At 45.5% G+C, this 23418-nt stretch overlaps 1 protein-coding gene across 3 annotated transcripts; it reads left to right on the top strand.

Annotated features, from left to right (window-relative positions):
- Window positions 1-4767: 4767 nt before the first annotated feature.
- LOC310855125 (uncharacterized protein) lies at window positions 4768-17175 on the top strand. 3 transcript variants are annotated; one of them, XR_014568964.1, is made up of 13 exons: window positions 4768-4885; window positions 5975-6630; window positions 6834-7232; window positions 8071-8941; window positions 10645-10729; window positions 12316-12668; window positions 13232-13270; window positions 13472-13715; window positions 14169-14284; window positions 14429-14500; window positions 15541-15677; window positions 16286-16512; window positions 16548-17175. XR_014568964.1 is itself a non-coding variant. In XM_083760015.1 (13 exons), the coding sequence occupies exons 2-13, from the start codon at window positions 5982-5984 to the stop codon at window positions 16507-16509; spliced, it is 3102 nt and encodes a 1033-aa protein (XP_083616141.1). In that variant the 5' UTR covers window positions 4768-4885; window positions 5975-5981; the 3' UTR covers window positions 16510-17175. The 3 variants fall into 3 exon arrangements, 2 of the variants coding, with proteins under 2 accessions (XP_083616141.1, XP_083616140.1); XM_083760015.1 differs by having other exon boundaries at window positions 16286-16416; window positions 16504-17175; XM_083760014.1 differs by having other exon boundaries at window positions 16286-17175.
- Window positions 17176-23418: the final 6243 nt, after the last annotated feature.

Raw genomic sequence — 23418 nt, 5'->3', positions numbered from 1 at the left:
ACCATCTAAATACTACAACATTCAGTCATAACAGAACCATCTAAACACTACAGCATGCAGTCATAACAGAACCATCTAAATACTACAGCATGCAGAGGAGAAGTCATAACAGAACCATCTAAATACTACAGCATGCAGAGGAGAAGTCATAACAGAACCATCTAAATACTACAACATGCAGAGGGGAAGTCATAACAGAACCATCTAAATAGTAATACTACGACATGCAGTCATAACAGAACCATCTAAACACTACAGCATGCAGAGGAGAAGTCATAACAGAACCATCTAAACACTACAACATGCAGAGGGGAAGTCATAACAGAACCATCTAAATACTACAACATTCAGTCATAACAGAACCATCTAAACACTACAGCATGCAGTCATAACAGAACCATCTAAACACTACTCTGTTCACCTCTAGTCGATTATTTATTCAGCCACGGACCACCATTGTGAGCATAGAGTATATTATGAATAGAGAAGGCACCCAGAGGAAACCCTGAGGCGAAATGGACATAGTGGCCGAATGAAGGTATTGCAGCCTGGCCCCAAACACATGAACGCGCTGGTCCGTTGACTATCATTGTGCACGTTCACGACGGCAGCACGCTAGCTAGCTAACGAACTAGCGTGCATCCCAGAATGCTCTGTTCCTACTGTGTTGTGTTCATATATGTTACTACTACTACTTTATAAAACCATGATCCAGTAGCCGAATGGTTAAGCCGATGGTATGTGAACATCCGGGCCCGGGTTCACTTACCAGTCGATGACCGAGTTTATTTTCTTCTTAACAAACACAACACTGTTTGTTTGCATCAAGTCGAGGTCCTTTATTCATTCCGTATCTGAGCCACGGGACCACCATTTTTAGGCTCAAATACTGAATGAATAATGGACCTCGACGAGAAAAGCTAAAACAATTGTGCTAGTTTGGTAAGAATGAAGCTAACTCTCAGTCCTCGATGGGGACTCGAACCCGGGCCCTGTTGTCTACAAGGCGCCGAGAGTAACCATTAGGCTACTGGAACACGGCTTTACAGAGTGGCACGAACATAATATATAAACATCACAACAAGTTAACATATAAAGTGATCACAGATGTTTGAACAACAACAACGTTAAGTATTAAATAACATTGAACGTACCTGCTTGCTGCGGACACGACGACGACCGACATGGTGACGTGGCAAAACAACACTGAGCAAAACCCCCTCCACGCGTCTCTTCCGTATTTGAGGGGGGGCGGCACTTCCTTCCGGGTATGACGTGAGGCCACGCCCGCGAGGACGTGGAGCTTTCTTGATTTGAGGGGGGGCGGCACTTCCTTCCGGGTATGACGTGAGGCCACGCCCGCGAGGACGTGGAGCTTTCTTGATTTGAGGGGGGGCGGCACTTCCTTCCGGGTATGACGTGAGGCCACGCCCGCGAGGACGTGGAGCTTTCTTGAGTAAGACCCGGAAGCGGGTTACGTCACGGCTTATAAATAGTCAATACAGACATGAGTCCCCTTCCTGGCAGCGTCCTCAGTGGTCTAGCGGTTTAGACACCCGACTTTGAATTAAACTTTATATAACTTCACGGGTTCAAACCCCTCTGATGTTTTTCTCAATCATTGATTCACAATACCAGAATGCACGTTTAATCATAGTACATAAAGCAGACAGCCCTGTGATTAAACCTTCAGCATTACACTGCAACCCCACTGTGGCTAATACCTTTTTATTCACAATGCCAAGTTAAATTGTACTCCTAATAATATATCATGGTGTAGTCTAGCTCTGGTTTGATTGATTGATTGAAATATTTATTAACAGTTTGTAGAATTACAGTACATTTCAAGCACAAACTCAATACAAAGACTTAACTGTGAGTGGACGACCCAATTAAGAAATACACTTGTTTTAGAGGGTCCACATTGTTCAATTCATCAAAAGTCCACATTGTTCAATTCATCAAAAAACAACATTATTACAAACCTACATTATGTGGGATCCTTTAGCTTACAAACGGAGTGACATTTCTGGCCACAACGTGGGTGTCGCTGGGCTGTGGCGCTGCCAACTGACTTTTGTGTTTCCCTCTGCTTCATGATCACCTTTTAGTTCCTTTATTACAGCGAATCAAAGGTGTGTGAAATACTTCTGTAATTAATGACTTGCTGACTATCTCGCGATTTTAGCCTGACTCCAGCAGCAGAACTGACAGGTAGGCTACAGTACCAAAAAAAAGCCCTATCTTGACCACAGAAACGCCCCTAAAAGACACGGTATCCTACCGTCGGTATACGTGTAACATAGTGTGTATAAATTGGCAGATTTTATTTTTTATTTTGCACGTCACTTTCTGACTTTCCAAAGGAAACGTTTTAATGCCTTATTGCTGTGTTGTTGGTGATTTGTGGATTAGTTTTAGATCAATCAGGGATCTGTTAATAACTTAATACTGTACTGCAGTCTGCAGTTGTTCCCAAATCCACATTTGTTGAGCCCCCATTAGACCCCCATTAGACACTACTTGATATGTATCAAACAAATTTGGCTAATAATAAATTAATTAACATAATTTCAAACATTAAACCATTTAAACTTCTTCACCTGAACTGACCAGCTCGGTGAAATAACTCAGTACTCAAAACATGTTAATTTATATCAATTTTATTTATAACTGCCAATGTCATGTAAATGTACAACGCACAAAATGTATGTCACCATAACCAAACATGTATTTCTACTTGATAAACCTTATTTATTGGAAGACGGAGCACTTGCAGCATGTATAGATTTTGAGTCTATAATTTTGTTCTAAATACCTGCAAATTGACAAATTGTACATAACTCCTGTACTGGACGCTTTATCGTATAAAGTAAAGAAAATAAAGAACCAGACCATGTGATTAGACAAAAAGTCTCTGCAAAAAAAAAAACAGTTTCTTACCCAAACTTACAAGTGAAACTTCAGTAGTATTTAACCCATTCTGACCTGAGATCAGATTCATACGAGGTTTCCACATGGACACACACTGGTCTGATTAACCCATTCTGACCTGAGATCAGATTCATACGAGGTTTCCACATGGACACACACTGGTCTGATTAACACGGTTCTGAATGTGAAAATCTGACATAACATTTCTATGTTCCGCATCTAGAGCCATACTGTAAAATAGATTCCAGCCTCACAAGAACTATGCATACATTTCACCTGGGCTGGTGGTGATTCACATTAAATGCCGGCAAAGCCATCCATCCTTTAATCACTTGAAACATGTGAAATTATCCTTTACAAATGTTCAAAAACAGCCTCACAATGCTGTGTTGTGAGTTTGTAGATCAGCCATTTTTACAATTGAACATTGTTGTGCGACTAAGTGTATATATTATGTAGGACTTAAGAGGTTAATTACAAAATGATGTAACAATAAGTGTGGTTGCCGCAGTGGCTTACATATGCCCCTCCCACTAGTATTGCCAGCCAATTACAATTTCAAGTCACGCCTTAGATCATGCGTAAGTAATTCGGAGGGGATTTAACCCCCGAAATTCATGTTTTTGCGACAAACGGTTACATTTCTCGCATTTGCGGCGCCCCCTATGGATGAAAATGGAATTGCTTTTAGAACTTGGTTGATTGAACCACCCCGGACATGTGATTGAAATGTGGGATGGATTGGACATTCCGTTCGTGATTTATGGCATTTTTTGTGATATAGGCCCCTCCTACTAACTTCGGAAGACGATTACGGCCGAACACGCACTTTCAAAATTCTGCAGTTCAGTTTTAATTGGATGGGTCCAGAGATCACGTGTGCCGATTTCTGTGAGATTTGGACAAAATCTGTAGGAGGAAAAGCAAAAAGTGTGTTTTGGACAAAATTCAAAATGGCGGAAAATCTATCATGGCGGAAATGGGCGTGGCCTATATGGGGAGATGCGTCATGACCCAAGGAATCCAGGGAAAAAATATTTTTTATTTTACGACCTATGGTTCAAGAGTTATAAGCCAAAAGGTAAAGTGGGCTGTTATAGCGCCACCATGAGGCCGACCGATAAATTTTTAAGGTTAAATAATTTTAGGGATAATGTTGAATTATCCCTAAAAGTTTTGTAACTATAGTGATTACAGTCTCCGAGGAACAAATACTTGAATGTGAATTTTTGCCTTTTCCCATTCATGTCAATGGGGAAATTTAATTCACTAATAAATTCATATCAATTAAACTATACAACATTTCTCTTAACAAAATACAAGCACACGATTCCCGATTTTTCCGGTCAATTTGACATATGGCTCAAGTGCGTACAGCGTACAGTGTGGGAGGTATAAAGCGTCAAAATAAAGACTACTCCAGTGAAATAATAAAGTGTCACAGTTACAAGAGTCTGGTTGCCCATTCGGGCAACCACACTAATTACTGGTAACTTAGCAACAGGCCACCGTAAACCGTTAATACTGCTGAAAAGTGTCGTGGTAAACATTATTTTCGGCATGGGTCCCAAACCGGAAGCAATCCAACGTAAAGTTATTTCACAATAACATGTTTGTTTGATAGTATGTGTAGGGATGCGAAGCTTATTATAATAAACAAAAACTAAAAATATAATTTCGTTTTTTTTGCTGTTGCTGTTTTGGTTTTTTTATTTCGTGGAATTACCCTTTTCAATGGAATAGTTCCTTTTCAATTTGACATTTTTCGTGCACAAATCAAGAGAATAAAACGACACAAGCTCTTCATGAGAAATGAATGAGTTTTATTTTGAAAACAAGCACAGGACGCTCTGAGGAGAACAAGCAGAAGAATGGTGAAGATGTCCCAGAAAATGACGCTTCTTTGATTTATTATCGGAGCTATCATCATCATCTCGCCGCCATAACAGAGGTGTGTATTGTTTCATCGCCACTGTTCGTTGCTCCTTTTAATTCGTGTGTTAGTTTGTGTGTGTCTGCGTGCGCGCCGGGCTAGTGAGTGTTTGTGTTTGTGTGTGTGTGTGTGTGTGTGTGTGTGTGTGTGCGCCAGTGTGCGTGCGTGTGTGTTCGTGTGCAGATTTACTGACTGCTACTAGCGTTTTCTAAAGGCAAACGTTGTGCTTGAAATGTACTGTAATTCTGCAAACTGTTAATAAATACTTCAATCATTAAATACTTCAATCAATCAATCAATCAATCAATCAATCAATCCTATTTATATATGTCCACTATCACACTCCACTAATACTTGTATTTAAAGACCCGAGGTGTTTGTCTGACTCTGATCCAGGATCAGCCTGGCGTACAAAGTGCTTTTTGTGGTGGTACAATGTGCTTTGTTAAAGCATAGAATATCGTGATAACAACAACATGGTGGGATTGGGACGGAAAGCTTTGTCTCATGTTAGTGTGCTCCTGCTGCTAACAACAACAAGCTGTACAGTACAGTACAGTACAGTACAGTACAGTACAGTACAGTACAGTACAGTACAGTATGGACAGCTCTCAGTGGCAACTGGTACATAATCTATAGTGGTGAGCTGAGCTCCCATGCAGTGGACACTGGGCTGGCAGTCTTGTTTTTGGCTGCAAACTTCTATTTTAGTTTCAGTCATAGTCTCTTGGATAGTTTTCATTTAGTTTTAGTCACCTGGAATAGTCTCGTTTTAGTCGACTAAATACCATAAGATTTTTAGTCGACCTACAGAGTCGATTTAGTCGAATGTGATTTTGATGAGTGTCGTAATGACAGATTTTTTACTTGCTGAAAATAGCCGATCAACGCGTCGCAGCGCGACATGTTGTGACCTTGTATATCTGCTATTTTCAGCATGCAACCAAGTGTAAAATTACTTATACTGGATCTCTTGTCCTTGTCATGATAGCTTAGTTTTCATTTAGTTTTCGTCAGGCAAAAAAGGGAGTCTTGGTTTTAGTCGAGGAAAACAACACTTCTTCTCATTCCGTTTTTCCCCCCTCCTCCAATCTGTCTGTCCTCCAGTATCTCCATGCTGTCTCCATCATCAACAGAGTCCGGAGGAGTCCCAAAGGGACTGGACCCCCTACCTCACCCTGCCGCACCTCCCCCACAGATGCACCGAGTGCCACCACCACCACCCACTGTCGTCCGGAGCGACCCTACCTCGCAGGTGTCTTGTGGGACGACACTGCTTTGTCTCCGCAAAGAGTTCCAGGTTCAAGGCTCGGCTCGGCCAAATCTAGTGGAGACCCCGAGACGCCCGGCCGCATCGCAGCCCGCTGCTTGGTCCAGTGAGAAGCCCAAGGTCAAGGACTTCCCACAGTCCAACTCTCGCTATCATCCTTGCACGTCGGAGGCGGTTCCCAGCGGTTCCCACCGGAAACAGCCGGGGACGTCTTCCCTTGATGCTTATGCTCAGACCAAACGTCGGGAAGTGTTCCATAATTTGCCATCGCCCCCCCACGTTCACCATCACCACCTCCTCCTCGCTCCCCACAAAACGCCCACCCAGCGACAAGAACACAGTCGGCTCGGAAGCACTCCGTTGATCCAAAACACCAATTCGTTTTCGGTCCCGGTGGAGGGCAGGTTGCCGCTTGCTGGTCAGAGTGGCCAAGCGGCAAGACAGTCACCCGGTCATTCAGGCAACCAGAAGATGCCAATGTTGGACAGTCAAGGTAAGTGACAGTTCTATACTTGGGGACAACATGATTTAAAATCATGTAGGCTACGTATGATTTACAAAAAATATATTAGATTTACATTTAGGAATAGATTCACGTGCAAAATCAGCCAAATGGCTGTTTAAAGTGTTAGTTATTTAGCTAACGGTACTCTCTCTTCTCCTACCCTTTCCTCCTCTCGTCCCATGTCCTTCCAGGGAAATTAACCGAAGCTCCTCCATGGAATTTCACCTCCTCCTCCTTCTCTCCTCCTTTAACCACCTCATCCCCTCCTTTCCCCTCACCCTCCGCACCTCCTGTCCAGCCTCCTCCTCTGTTGTCCCCCTTCCGTCCTACTTCGCCTCCCTCCTCCCCCTCCCTCCATCAGTTCCTCGCAGCGCAACAGGCCGAGTTCAAGCAGTTCCTGGCGGACGCGCTCGCTCCGCTGTCCCATCGTCTGGAGGCGCTGGACCGCCGCGTGGAGCGCTTGTGCGAACAGGGCGTGGCCCAGGGCAAAGACCTGGCCCAGCTGTCTGACCAGGTGGAGCGTCTGTGCAGCAGCAGCAGTACCCGAGTGAAAACCAAGCGCACGCGTTCCCCTCCTGGACCGGAGAGAGGTGAGCCCATTTAAAGAGACCCGACCGCAGGGTGCTGTACCGCTAATTCCCAGAGTTATCCAATGGAGTTTTCTTTCATAAATGGTATTATTATCATTAATTATGCAACTTATCTCTCTCACACACAAACGCATACACGCACGTGTCACAAACACGTGAGAGAGCGATACATTATTTAACCAAATGGACCCGTTAGACCTAACGGGTCCATTTGGTTCCTAACTATCATTTAGCTGGGGACCCCCTGGAACTCCCTCAAGACGACTCCACTTTGGGAACCACTGCCCTAGGCTATTACTACTACTGCAACTCAACAATACAACAGTGCACATGAATTTGTTAGGTGTCAAGCCGCCATTTTAGGTGCACAGCCAGAGCTTCCTTGTTGTATTACAAGACTTTTGCAGACTCCTGGAGCAACTGGCAGGTATTTGAACAGCAGAGTATACTGTGTACCGTAAAAAAAAAAAACTTGAAACACCAGATTCTCCACACAGAGCAGTCGTTCGTTACAGCTCAACACCGCCAGTAGCAACTCTTCGATCACGCTTCAGTTGTCATCATCAGTTAGATCAAGGATCCTGACAGCTTTGTGACGCCTTGATCACAGCGCTACAGCACCACAAACAGGCAGTTGAACAGAAACAGCAAATGTTATTCCAAACTTCTTTTGATATGCCGTGACCGTGCAAAAACGGAAAAAAATAAAATGTAAAGATATTTTGCATGAACGTGATGCATACATTCAGACAGTAAACTATAGTATACATTAGATCGCATCTGTTCAGATTGAGAACTGCTATATTCCTAATAGTTTTTTGTTTTTGTTGGTGAACAGGCCACCAGGACAATTTGGCCGTGAGTCCAAGCTCCACCCCCTCCTCACACAGTGATCTCGCTCCTTCTGCCGCCGCCGACAAGTTACGCCCGTTTCCTCACCTGGCGGCCCCACGTACTTCCACTCCCTCCCGTGGTGCGGCAGAGGGCAAAGGTCGCTTGGGGGCGGCGTCGTACGCCCCGGAGCGGAAGGGGCGGGGCTTCTCCCCGGTGACGGACAGCGACGAGGACGATGGACGCATGGGGGACGCCCTGGCCTCGCTGGTCCGATCTGTGCTGAGCGACACTGAGTCCTCCTGCGGCTCCTCTGCCTCCTCTGGCGTCGAGGAGCCGAGAGTGGTGACTCCTCCTCCTCCTCCCGTCTCCTGCGCTTTGCCCCTCGCTCCTTCGCTCCCTCAAACCCAGGCGGGAGGAGGTAGTGGGCAACGGGACGACGTACCGCGATCCAGTGAACCACAAGACGGCGGCATCTCGAGAAGGGAAATAATAAGCAGAGGGAGTGGAGGAGGAGGAGAGTGTCCGATCGGGGGAGAAGGGCAGAGGTTTGTGCGATGTATGGGGGTGTCGCTCCCGAGTGGAGGCGGAGGAGACGAGGGCTGGGCCTGCGCTACGCAACGTCTGACCCTACGCAACCTCCAAGGGGAGGAACCAACGCGTACGGCATGTGGCAGCCAATCGTCTTCGGGCAGGGCTCTAGGTGTTTTCGGCCAATTGGAAGGCTCCAAGCTGATGGTCGGCGAGAAGAACGGTTCCTCCAAGAACCTCCTGGTGACGGTGGGGTTGGATTACCCAGAAGGCCACGCTGCACTGCTGCTGCAGTTGGCGAAGACTGCTAGTCGTGTGGTGGGATGCAAGAGCCCGACGCACAGCAGGTACAGCAAAACAAAGCTAGACTAGCTTAACCCATTTAGGCCTGACAAAATGTCTTCTAAATCCTGACAGTTTTCTGAAATACCTATGTTTCTATATCGGTGGTGCTCACTGCTCTGCTCAATATTTCATGTCAAGGACCCCAACAATTATATGTAATTGGCCACCGACCCCCCCCCCCATCTGAAAATATGTTATTCCAGGAACCCCTCAGAAGCAAAGATTTGAGTTAAAAACGTTCGCTCTGAAAGAATATATATTCAAAGATTTGCACCACATTTTCACGACTTTTCAAAAATAGCAGATCTACAAGCTCGTAGATGCGCTATGAGCTTGTAGATCTGCTATTTTTCAATAGCTAAAGTGTAACATAATGCTTAAAACACCAAAAGGGGTTCCCGTCCTGAATAGAGAGACTAGTGCCAAGTCATAGACATAGAAAGGTACATGCCTCTTGAGGCTCTGGGGCGAATGCTCTCAAGCGCAGGGCAAGCTTCCGTGTTGGTACCAAGGAACGTAATTAAAGGAAGGAACGTGAATCACGTGACTGGATGCCACTGACAGTCATGACCATATAACTCTATGGGCACACTTCCATCTATAGGCCAAATGATCAGAGATCTCTGCCTACTGATTACAGCAGTAACAAAGCTACCTGTGAAGGCCTCATAGTCATTGCTTTACCCAGTTTTAGACCATTATCACTGAATTTAAGAAATGTAAGAAAACCTGAATGTAAGAAAACAAAGCAAAGAATCTACTTCCTTCGCCGTCTAAAATCCTTCGGTGCTAGTAGATGGATTCTTCTTTTGTTCTTCACTTTTGTTATTATGAGTGTTCTTCAGTACTGTAGTACCACCTGGTATGGATGTTTGTCTGCAGCCCTAAAGTCACAACTGCTGCAACAACTGAACTTTTTTTTCAAAGAGTTTTGGACAACCACTTAAGAAACTTTATACATCCACGTATACAGCATCCTAAGGTTAGCATTAGCAAGGAATATCACCTATAATACTAAGTATGTGTTGTATGGAGAATATAGGTTGCTATCTTCAGGAAGGAGATATGGTGTACCAGCATACAATAAAGTCAGACTAAAGAGGTCCTTTGTCCACCAGTCGACTTTGTGGCTTAATCAGGAGTTGTAGTAGCCACGGGGTAATCTAGGCGGTGGACATTGCTCTCGTTTCATGTCTTTATGTATGTAAATGGTCTTGTTCTTTGTGTTCTTTGTTGTCAAATGTGTGTATATGTGTTCTGCATACTTGGCTGCTGGATCGCAAGACACATTTCAGTGTGAACTGACAAGGTACTATATCTTATGTCGGCGACATATTTAGATGTCGCCGACCAGACGTATCAGTCAGTCAGCATTAAGGGCTTTGCAAATGTGAAGCGAGGAACGCAGGCGTTGTTGCCTGGATCAACACAGGTCTCCTCCAGGTCTGTTGAAGAGGGGCGCAACAACGCAAGTGTAAAAAAAAAGATAAACAGAATCCAGGTCTGGTGATTTGCGGGCGTGTGCACGTAATGAGCACGCGCACAACAAATTCACGAGTCCGCGCCCACGTAAATACGCTTGCGTTGTCACACCGCGACTTCTCAGAGCAAAAACGCAGGTCTCATTGAAAATGAACTGTAGGCACGTTTTATCGCTCCCTGTTTGCAAGGCCCTTTACTCTTCTTGTTTCCTCTCTCTTTTCAGGTCTCCCTCTGATAGTCTCGTCTACCCTCTGCCCTACAGGAAGAGTCTGTTAAAAGGGAGGTGTCTGGGATTCAGCAGCCTCAAGGTCAGAGTTTAAAAACTGCTTTTCTTTTCAATTTCTTTGTTTTCCACTACTCACTACACCTTCACTGTTTTGTTACTGTGAGCTGCTCAGTACAACCGCAGTCTAATACTGTTTTGTTACTGTAAGCTGCTCAGTACAACCGCAGTCTTCTACTGTTTTGTTACTGTGAGCTGCTCAGTACAACTGCAGTCTTCTACTGTTTTGTTACTGTAAGCTGCTCAGTACAACCGCAGTCTTCTACTGTTTTGTTTTTGTTTGGGAGTGCGATCCCCGTGTGACCCAATGCAAATGTTACGGGTGTGGGCGGTATTTAAATGCCTGCGGTCAGGAACAGGTGGTCAAGATAAAACCAGCAGGCCTCGCAAAATCTCACAGATCCTCCCGCAATTAACCAGATGCAGAGCTTATATACACTTTAGCAAGATATCAATGAGGAGAACGTAATTTCCCCTACTGTGCTGGACATTGCATGTGGAGTTAGTCTCTCTCGTTGAGTCGTTCTCACACTGCACCCTGTGCGCAGCACGTCGAGGCATAATATTTATAATATATTAGCCTGGGTTCCAGCCTGATTCGCTGCGTTCTGCAGATCTAAAAAGGTCACTGCACTACTCAGTCTGAACAGAGGCTGCTCGACTCGCATTTCATAACGTCAACTGTTATGTAGCCACGTTGTTGCTGATACGTCATCAGACAGCGCCACTCTGTCCATGCTTCTAACCGTTGAAAAAAATAGAGCCGTTTGTGACTTGAGAGTAAAAAACGATGCAGTAGTACAAAAAACTGACTGTGTGGGTTGAGTTTGGTGAATGATAAGGGGACGTTGCAGGACAACAGCAGTAGCTGTGTGGGGTGAGTTTAGTGAATGATAAGGGGACGTTGCAGGACAACAGCAGTAGCTGTGTGGGGTGAGTTTAGTGAATGATAAGGGGACGTTGCAGGACAACAGCAGTAGCTGTGTGGGGTGAGTTTAGTGAATGATAAGGGGACGTTGCAGGACAACAGCAGTAGCTGTGTGGTGTGAGGATTTAGTTGACACAATGAAATAAAATGGCGATTATTCATTATTCTTGTTTCCCGGGGGGGGGTTCAAACATTTTCTCTTTGACGCAATTGGTCAGAGCTACTGTCAGTCAAAGGTCTCAAGCAGTGAACCTCACTTTACCAAAGCCCGCCCATATTGCATACCGTGTCCTGGAAAGCGGTAAAATGAGACTTTCGTGGTTGTTTTCGTCTCAGATTTAGTCTGACGGAGCGACGCAGTATAACTCTGTGGGGACACAAAAGCGACACAAATTGGGACCTGGAAGTATCTCTGGAGGGGGCGCTCACGTCACAGCTAAAATACTGAATAGTCACCAATGTACACAGTTTTTAAATGTACAAATATATATATATATATTTTTTTTTTTACATATTTTTTTTTTTACATAATGGGTAGTTATAAGTGAATGCCCTAGTTGCAGCCCTCTAGTGCACAGGTTCAGAGGAAAAGTTATAGAACCGCTCTTTTAGTGCCTCTAGTGAGAGTTTCCCAGCACAACCACATTGGGTGTTATAATGTTGGTTCCTCTCTCTTGTTATAGTCTCTTGGCAACATGGACCAGCTGGCGACCTCCATCCACCAATTCCACACCTCCAGAACTGTCAACAGCCAATGGGAATTGTCCGACCTGTTGAGCGGCAGTTGGAAAGCCTCCTCCTCGCCAGGGCGTCGAGGAGGGGCTTCCATCAAGTTGCGGTCCCTGAAGGCCATGCCGGCGCTCTCTTCCAAGTCCAGGGCGTCCCGCCTCTGGCTCCACCCCATGCTCTTGCGGCTCTCTTTCGTTGCCGTAGAGACGCTGAGGTGTCGCGTCGTGGCGGGGTGTGCGTCGTGGCCGAAGCCCTTCCGCCCTCTCAAAGATTACACGGCTCCACCTGGATTGGACAACGACCACAGGTGTGTGCATTATGTGTATCATAACTAGTGCCTACTACTGCGTTGTCTCTTACTGACCCCTAGATATTTTGGGTTTGAACTTGAACCCATTTTTAGACCTGAGAACTGATTCTTACAGATGTCTTCTAAATCATGTGAGTTTTCAGAAAAAAAAACTATTTCTCTGTATCTGTGGTTCTCAAACTATTTCTAATATGTCAATTATATGTAATTGGCAGGGAACCCCAATTTCAAAATATGTTGTCCCAGGCACCCCAGAATCAAATATTTGAGTTAAAAAAGTTCGATCTAAAAGAATATATATTCAAAGATTTGCGCCACAATTTAAAATGGCACATCTACAAGCTCATACATAGTACATAGTAGCTTGTAGATGCGAGCTTGTAGATCTGCTATTTTTCAATAGCTAAAGTATAACATAATGCTTAAAACACAAAGGGGTTCTCATCCTGAATGGGTTAAAAAACTTGGTTGTTGTTGGAGTTGGTGCAGTTATCATAATAATACAAATGGTAATAATAACAATAATCATGATAATACTGTTGGTTTGTATTCTTTTCTAGATACAACCGGCCGATTGGACAAGAGCCTTCCACAACCAGGTGAGCTTAGTTTGGTCTTCAAATGAATTTAGATTATGAAGTTTATATAGATTAACAGTGTTGATAGGAATATTTCAGATCTATAGGTCCTACAAGAATTAGACTGCCTGCCCTGCAGTGTCACTATTAGCCAGGAGGTGTGTTTGTTGCACATGCATATGAAAAGAAACCAACGACCACTCTTATCCCTGTGTCTCTCAGCTCTGCTGCTCAGTCCCTGACGTCCCGGCGACGACACAGAACCCGTAGTGTGACTCATGAACGGGCCATGAGTCGCAGCAGTCCGGCGGGGAGCGGCAGCATGTCTCCGTCCCATTACAGCACCAAGGCCCTGGTCCAGCTGGAGAGGCTGGAGACGCGGCCCGTTTTTGCGCTGGCCAACACCAAGTACCCTGGACTCCATGGGCGTGGCAGCGCCAGCATGCGCGGCGGCTCTGGAAGAGAGGTACGTGTACCGTACCGTACCGTCAGTGGTGGGGGGGAAAGTACTTACGTTTTTTACTTAACCTATTCTGAACAGGAACCTTTTTTGGTGTTTTAAGCATCGTGTTATACTTTAGCAAAAAAAAAAATTATCGTGAAAACGTGTCGCAAATCATTGAATATATATTCTTTCACAGTGTATATTCTTTACTCTAATATTAGCTTCTGGGGGGTCCCTGAAACAACATATTTTCAGATGGGGGTCCGCGGCCAAATTCAGATAATTCTGGGGGTCCTTGACATGAAAAAGGTTGAGCACCACTGATATAGAAACATAGGCTTTTCAGAAAACTATCATGAGGAAGACATTTGTAGAATCGACCGCAGGTCTAAATGCTCTCTCACTCTCTCTCTCTCTCTCTCTCTCTCTCTCTCTCTCTCTCTCTCTCTCTCTCTCTCTCTCTCTCTCTCTCAGCACAAGCAGCCTGGTTTGATTGACAGCTCGAAGTGCGTATCACAGATCAGGATAAGGAAGGAGGTTCCAAAACCTGACAACAACTTGACACCCATGGGCCTTCCCAAACCCAAAAGGTTTGACACCAACACACAATTTGATTTTCTTTATTGTGTTTTTAATATACTTTAAATATTATTAGACAATAGAATATAAAGCTTGAGACAACAGTATAATATAATATACATTTGCCACAACAGCATTTGTTTTTCTTTCTCCAGATTGAAGAAAAAAGTATTCAGTCTGGAAGAGATTTACACCAACAAGAACTACAAATCCCCAGCGTCCAACAGGTCAGCAAAAAACTACAATGACCAAACTTGGGAAGTCATCAAAGTAATCGTCATTCCATAATGCTGTTTTAGTGTAGGTTTGTTAAGAGTAGACCGACGTGCGATTCATGAAAGTCTATGTAGAGGGTATGTATCAGATGATGAATTCCACCTCTACTCATCAAATTAGCAGTGGAGAAAGAAACCAACTGGAGAAAGAAAGTGCTCCGTAGCCCGATACTTCCAACGGTTTCCTTCGGTCAAAAAGAACAGATCTGCAAGCTCGCAACGTTTCACATCGCAACACTTTGACGGCTTGTAGATCTGGTTTATTTGGCAAGTGAGTGCAGTGCTTCAGGCAATGGATCAGTTGAATGTAGGAATTAATTTAACGTTTTATGTAATAGAATACCAAATATATATCAATAGGCTAATAAAGAATGCCAGGATATTTAAGCCATTTCTAATAAACAGTTGCTCACCTTGGCTGAGCAACTGATGATGCAGGAAAGCAGGACAAGATACACATGTTAGGATAATGAAACTTGCAGGACACTGCCAGAGGCACCAAGAGCTCCCAGCCAGCAGACTGGTGCTGTGGGAACCAACACATGGACACCGGTCACGAGGACGTCCCATACTAACATATGTGGATGTACTCAAGAGAGATGCAAGGAGCGCAAAGCACCAACGAGCTGGCCGGATGTATGGAGAACCGGAATGACTGGAAGCGACGATGGAGGGCTCGTCTGAGGACGACCTAGAGAGAGGACACAGTGGAACACCACTACCCAATAGATTATTATTAACATGCCTTGTTTTTTATCAAAAATCTGAAAAGACTGAATTTGCTTCATACTTCAATCATGCATCCTCACTTCAACAACAATCAATAGATTCTTTAACAGACATTACTATTATTATTATATATATTTTTTTATGTTTGACTTTTGATGTGTTGGGCATATAAATATTTAGTGTATGCGCTTTAGTAAAACTGAGCATACAGTATGCACACTTTGTGAATGAGGCCCATTGGGCCATTGTCTCCTTTTTCTCAGGAGTCTGGAGACCATCTTTGAGGAGCCAAGAGAGAGAAACGGTTCTTTAATCTGCATCGGGCATCAGAAGAGGAAGCGTGTTCTAGATTTCCCGGACTTCACTCTGCCCAGGAAGAGGAAAGCCCGCGCCACCCAAGGCATGCTGGGATTTGTTGTTTAGCACTTACTGTGTCACTAGCCTCGGAGACCGAGGCTAGTGACATAGAAAATAAAACTCATGCCTATGCCATAGAACAGTGGTTCCCAATCCTTTTCATTTCAAGGACCCCCAAATTGACACTTATTAACCCGCGGACCCCCATTTGAAAAGATGCGGCAGGGAACCCCCATAAGAGAAGGTTTTTGCGGCTCTAGCAGTGATTCTCAACCAGCTAAATTTCAAGGACCCCCAGTTTGACATGCAGTAGGCTACGGACTCCTATTTAATGACATTTCTGTCTCTGGGACTCCAAGTTATATTGTAAAATCAATGTTAACAACAAAGAATGATATCAACTCTTAACGGGTCCATTTGCTTCCATTTGTACACTCGGTTACATACCGATAAGGGTCTATTTGGTTCCTAATAATAATTTAGCTGGGGACCCCCTGCAACTCTCTCGGACCCCTAGGTGTCCCCAGACCCCACTTTGCCATAGAAAGCATAGGTCTCTTTCAGACTACTAAGTCACTGACAATGAATGGTTGGGGTGAATAATTGTGTATATATATTTTTTTTCTTTTTACGTGACTTTTCTCTCTCCAGGTATCACTCGAGTGTTGGGCCCTCGGAACCGAGGGGCCCGCAGGTGCCGAGGTGATGAGGTGGACCTCGACGTGATGCTGATCGAACGACTCAGCGAACTGGAAGATTTCCTCCATACGCAGGGCCTGGAGGTCTGACTGGTGCACCAGGGGACCACTGGACCAGGGTCTTGAGGTCTGACTGGTGCACCAGGGGGATCACTGGACCAGGGCCTGGAGGTCTGACTGGTGGACCAGGGGGACCACTGGACCAGGGCCTGGAGGTCTGACTGGTGGACCAGGGGACCACTGGACCAGGGCTTTGAGGTCTGACTGGTGGACCAGGGGACCACTGGACCGGCGAAAGTGAAACTAGATCCCAGTCCAGCGGAGGTTGTTGCCCACATGCCACCAAATGATGATGATGATGATAGTTTCTTGGAAATGACTTGAGGGGCTTTTATCTTTAAGGGGGCTCGAACCGGAAACCCTGTCCGCGATCATTCTTATTGAGCTGTGTCCCCTCTTTCTTTTTTTGCACAAGACAGGACCAGAGCCTATAGTAACATTATACAATCAACCACTTAGTAAGGAGCACAAGGACCAGATCCTATTAGTGGAAATGCAATATTCACGTTTTTAGATGGTTAGATTCCTTGAAAGTATGGAAGGAGAAATGTACAGAACTAGAATAGAAATGAGCGATAATAAGAAAGTAGGAGATCTCCCCACTGTTCCCCCCAAACACTAACTCCTCCTACTGGTTGTGTTGCCTGTTCAGCACAAGGTTAATTAAATAAGGTTAGGAAGCAAGACCGTACGGTGAACTCCATGTTGCTCCCTGGAAGGAAAGATACATGCGCAATTGAGACCAAGATACTGTAGCTGAACGCGGAAGTGTTGGCTGCATATAGCCCCTTGCGCATGTTTCTTTCCTTCTAGGGAGCAACATGGAGTCCACTGTACTGTCTTCGCTTCTTGTCCTCTTTTAATAGTCCTTGGTTCAGCACAGGAAGGGTGACCTCTGACCTGTGATTGATAGCCAGGACCTCAGAGTGAAACAAAACCTATGTATTATACAGTATTTCACTGCTGCTACACTCCGTTAACTAACTGTGATGATGGTACCCTGTGTCCCAATTCCATACTATATACAGTATATATAATTGACCTATAGCTAAGCCCCTCCCCAAACTGCTATGGGCCAATCACAGCTAAGCATAACATGGGTTAGTTAGACAAACCTCTCCAATAGTTTTCCTATATGATGAAACATTGTTTGAAAAAAAAAAAGAAATGCCACGCACATATTTTTCCAGTGCATATGGCAGACCTTGTTGACGGATTTGGAAGAGATTTTGAAGGTCTGTTTCCAAAGATGAACCAGTATTTAATGTGTAATATCCATGATATTTACATTGGAATGAATGAGCCTGGCTGGAAAGTGGGAGTGTCTAAGGGGGAGAGGGCGGGGCTTAGCTAAAAGTGAATTTACTGTATACTAATCCTAGAATTCTATTTTGGACAGGTAATATGAAATGGGTAAATTCAGCTGCTGACAGATACGCATTATGGAGTTTTTCATTATCTGGACTTATTAGCCAATTGCCAACATGGAATTTTAAACGTTTCCTTTGCCTACTCAAAACACGCTTAGTATAAAGTATGGTGTCGGGACACACACAGGTATTGTCCACCTAGCTGGATAGTCCTAGCCTCAAGTAGCGAGACTTGTATCACTGCGTGGATATTAGTCTCGTCCCTCTCAGTGTTTGAGTTTTTTCCTGCAATGTCCCACCCCATATTTGAATACTGGGCCCTGGTTGGTTATAGCCTGATCCTCCCACAATTGAGAGGGGCCAGATTTAATCTGCCTGGGGCAATATGCATTGCAAAGGCACATGAACGCTGGCTATGCGAGGCTAGGTTAGTCCTACATTCAGATTCAGCCTCTGTGCTGAAATGTAGCTGGCTAGCTAACGCCTACAATAAAGATGGCAAGGATGGACCAGCTGACATTGCAAACAATCTAGGCAATCTACATGACAAATCCTCTGTATCTTTAGTCTAAGCTAATGCCAAATTCACTTGATTGGTCCTCTGCCATTTTGCCTTTTTTTTGTTCTGATTGAGAAGGCCGCGTAAGGCTCGCCCATTGATGGCTGTGACGTCGGACCCGACTCTGAGCCACAGAGAACTTTTTCAGGGCAGGACAACTGTGATTTGACGCGCACCTTTACAAGGAATGCTTGGGATTGGGACCAGAATCCGTCAGTATGTGAAACTTTGGTAGATCCTCGGGTTGCAACTCTACCTGGCCAAGACAGAAGTCAAATTGTCTTTTTAGTACCCAATGCTTCTGCGCTCCTTGATGGAGAAACTTGCCTCTCATCCTTTTTAGCACAAACCGAAGTGAATTCTAATGTACATAAAGTATTTTGCCTATATTGCCAGGAATGGCACACTTGCATTACACATTATATTGGTGGCCAATCGACAGAAGCATCAGCTATTTGGACTAGTGATTTGGCCAGATAGCGACGCAGCCCAAGGTTGCTTGGTCTGAGGCAGACCAACAATCAGATGTAAATAAATGTGTGGAATCGGATGCTTTCTCTTCTCACTGAGAACCAAATAACTGTTTGTGTGCGTGTGCGTGTGCGTGTGCGTGTGTGTGTGTGTGTGTGTGTGTTGCCGCCCACCCTCCTTTGGACCTAATTAAAGATAGTATACTCTCCCAAACTAGACACACCAAGTATAGCTTTTCTTCACGTGACTCACAACCAAGAGCCTCTTATCCTACCAGGACCCCTCGTAGGCCCTACTGCTGGTTTCCTATCCTATACTCTTGTAGAACAGTGGTTCTCAAACTTCATGTCAAGTACATTATAGCCCACGGACCCCTATTATATATATATATATATGCCAGGGACCCCCATAAGAGAAGGTTTTTACAGCTCTAGCAGTGATTCTCAACTTGTTTAATTTCAAGGACCCACCCAGGTTGACACGCATTAGTCTACGGACCCCCATTTAATGGCATTTCTATCTCTGGTTTCTTTGGTTCCATTTGTACACTCAGAGTTACAGACCCATAAGTGAAAGATATTCTGACAGGTAAAGTGAGGCTGCTGGCTATAATGTATATACACTCCTATCTGTCAAAGCATGCAATGGCCACAGACCAGGCAGTTCAAGAGTCACAGCAATTTATTCAGTCTTCAGATGTAATGGTTTTGAGGCATGACAATTATGAAATGGTGGATGATGATTTTAACGATTCCTGGAGGCTGGTGGGTGTAGTACTGCTGGGGGGCCCAGGTATGTGTCACTGGATGAGGAGCTGCTAGAGCCCATGGCTACTGCTGCGCTGATGGTGGCGCCAGCTGGGGAGGGGCGGTCTGTGGTCCATATCTGGTGGCGGGGTGTTCCGTGCTCGAAGGACCTGGTGCCGTGAATGATGGATGATGTATGATGTGCATGAAGGCTCTCTAGCACAGGAGCTGAGCTGCCATTTCGGATAGTTTTTTTTCCCCGATGGCTTCCTCTTGTTGTTGAGCTTTTGCTGTAGATTCTTGGATCATGGACTCCTTCTGGGCAGTTTGGTCTTGAGAGGCTTGGTGAGTCTCACCAAGACCTTGGTGAGTCTCTCTCCACATGGTCTGTAGCGTACACCTCCACATGGTCTGTAGTGTACACCTCCACATGGTCTGTAGCGTACACCACATCCTACTGCAACACCTCAAGCTCTATCTGATTGGATGCCACTTTCCTCTCTGCCGCTTCATGCAGAGAGGAAGGTGCATTTTGGCACACTTTAAGCTCCTCCCTTTCTGAGCAGGCAGCATTGAACTTAAGCTGTGATTTCGCTGATGTCTCCCAACAGAGGAGCACGGTTCTGGTCCTTATGGCTCAGCTCGGTACGGAGGTCTCTTAGTTTGGTTGATCAGATCCAACGCAACATCTTTGTCTTGGATCAATTGTCTGCTGTAATCTGTTTTATATTTCCATTGGTAGCTGCCAGATTTAGCTCTGTAGTTTTTTGGGATTGGGATGGAGGTCTGCTGTTGAATTTGCGTTGTTAGATCAGATACTTGTTTTCTTAGCTGCTTGTTCTTCCTCCATAGTCTCAATAAGTTCTTTGGATGACTGGGAGGTTATAGTCTACTTGCCAGCCCATAGAGCCCCATTGTGAACCCGGCCATGTTGAGTCAACATGTCCGGGTTAATATTCTGGCTAGTGGACTATTAGGTTTCTGGTATTCTCCCTTTCAGCCTGTAAGGCATTTCTCAGCTCTGTAATACGTGCCTGCTGGTGAGCAGCAAGCTCCTGCTGTCTGTTTTCTAGCTGCTGTCTGGCCTCGTCAGCCTCAAACTTTGCCTCGGCCTGCAGCTGGTCGAAAGAGTCTTGCAGGGTTCTATGTTCCTCCAGAAATTGCTCCCACTCCAACTGGACTGTCAAGTTGGAGTGGGAGCGCTACACTTCCTCTGCCAACCTGAGGGGGCAGCGGACTGACCTTATGCTTCCTTCTGTGCATGAGGAGTCAAGCTGCTTCTTTTCACCTGACGGGGGAGTTTCCCCAGTCGGACGTAGCACGTGGAAGGAACACGTTATTCCGACCAGTTCCTTTCCCCTCCATCAGGCGCCCCGGCTGGCCAGGGGGAGGCAGTTTAGAGACCAGGATTACTGCATGTTTTTTGTGAGGGTACCTACCCTAGGGACACAGGGAGAACATGCAAACTCCACACAGAAAGGCCCTTTTGCCAACCCCACCTCGGGTATGGGCACTGATGACGCGGAGGAGGGCACACGCCCACAGCTCACCCTCCCTTCATTCTCTCCAAGCAAGAGATGTGGCCGTCGCCGAACTTGATGATCATGCGGCTGGAGTGGATGAACTTCTCCTTCTGTCTCAAGGCCTCCTCCAGCTGAGCCACCTTCTGCAGCAGCACGGTCTTCTCCTCGCCATGTTGCCTCCAGGTTACAACATACAAGTAAGGATAAGACGGATAAAAAAAAAGTACTGTAGTATACAGGAGAAACGAGGCAGAAGGAAAAGCCAGGTACATCAAGACATTTATTAGCTGGCTGACAAACGAGGGCCTGGGCAAGTTGTTCTTTCAGCTTTTTCACCTCAGCCTGCAACTGCCTCAAATTTCCCTGTGTCATTGATCATGGCCTTATTCTTGATTCAGCTTTGCTCTCTGGGCAAACTGCAGAGTAGATGGTGTTTCTCCGAAACACTTTGAGCCAGGATGTATGTTGGCTATGATATAATGCCTTATAGAGAGTCCCTTAGTAAGAAGGTGAGTTTGGATTCCCTGTAGCAGATATGTCTGTTCTTCCCATTGGAAATGTCAACAAGTGCCATGATCACCTGACCGAGGCTCATAAGGGAGCGATTGATGCTGCTGGCCTCCTTCAGTCTTGAACCGTCACTGTGTGTGTGTGTGTGTGTGTGTCTCTCTGCCATCTCCAAATCTCCAGATCCACCAAGTTCAGCTGAGATGTTCACCACCTCATGTATGGACTCCACTGTCATGGTGAACACAGCGTGGGATCTTGTACTCTCGGTTCATGGATGTGGAGGCCACCCTTTGCTTACGCCAGCCCATTGACAGTACCTGATAAGCTTCCACAGCTGATGTGACAAACCTTTCCACAGCACCGTCAACAAACTCGCCCTTCTTGATGGCCTCCCTATAAGGAAAAGCATGGCTGAGGCACTGTCCAGGAGATCATAGATCTGCTCATTGTAGATCTCAATGAATGAACATTTGAGAGCCGGGATTCGAACCGCCGACCCAGGGATCATTGGACGACCTGCTCTACCTCCTGAGCCACAGCCGCCCTTAAGTGCAAGTGGATGTTGTTGGGTGAGGTAACCGTGAGACACAGACTCTGAACTGCATCTGTGGTCAGCCTGGTGCCGTGGGTCAGGGTTGTTGGAAACCAGCAATGAATCGGCAGATGCTTAAATTCCAATTTGCAGCCATCAGAAGTCGCTTTGTTGTAGTTCTACCTCAGACAGGGCATAATCTGAACAGACAAACAAGGCACAAACTAATTTAGGCATAAACTAGAAAAAGTGCCCTTCTGGGCACAGGTCTCCACCAGGATTTCTTCCTCAGCCTAGTGGGAATATGCGTGCACAGTTTCATCGCAATCGGACGCTGCGTTGAGGAGTTGTGGCGATTTGTACAAAGCGGGCTACTCCTGAAAACTGTAGGAGCCAATCGTGGCCAATCAGGATGGAATATGAGAAATCAAACAAACCTGCCTTGATCACATGACTATGGAGATCATGTGTACCGATTTGCGTGAAATTTGGATAAAATCTGAAGGAGTAATAATAGAAAATGTGTTTTACATATGTCGGCCTCCTGGTGGCGCTATAAAGAGCAGATGTGAAAAATTCCAGGCAAAGGTTTTTCCTTGGCCTCTAGGGAGTTGGCATACAAAGTTATCCACAGATCGTGCAGTTAGAGGTAAAAATACTTTTCAGCCAGTTATAGCGCCACCTTGAGGCTGAGTTGAAATTGTTGATGTGCCATTTTGTCCTTGGCCTAGTGGGAATGTGGGTGCACAATTTCACGGAAATCACGCGATGTGTTCATGATTTGCAGCATTTTGTTTGAAACTGAGCACTCCTGTGAACTTTGGAAGCCAATCTTAACCAATCAGGATAGAGTGTGAGAAATCTGAAAGACCGGTTTCGTTGAATGGCTCTAGAGAGACTGTGTACCAATTTGCGTGATGTTTGGACAAAATCTGTAGGTGTACTGTGCAAAAACTTGTTTTGCACAAAGCGGCCTCCTGGTGGCGCTATAACAGGCCGTTCTGGAAAGTTTGGGGCAGAGGTTCATCGTTGGCATCCAGGGAGTGTGTGCAAAATTTGGCATCGACCGGGTTAACGGTGGCCGAGATTAGCTGCTCACGGACGGACGGACACACACACGGACGGACGGACGGACGGACGGACACACGGACGGACGGACGGACGGAGTGCAAAACATACTCTCCCCACATGCCTTCGGCCTGGTGGAGACAACAAGTCAAAGCCTAAATACAAGGACATTCTAACTATAAACTTACTTATAATGCATCCCCCCCAGCACCTCTCCAGTGAGACGACAGGCAAATGTTTGTGGCGC

Source organism: Protomyctophum parallelum, assembly GCF_964188405.1.
Source record: "Protomyctophum parallelum genome assembly, chromosome: 2".
In the NCBI taxonomy this organism is placed as follows: domain Eukaryota; kingdom Metazoa; phylum Chordata; class Actinopteri; order Myctophiformes; family Myctophidae; genus Protomyctophum; species Protomyctophum parallelum.
This window is presented reverse-complemented; position numbering and strand designations above follow the sequence as displayed.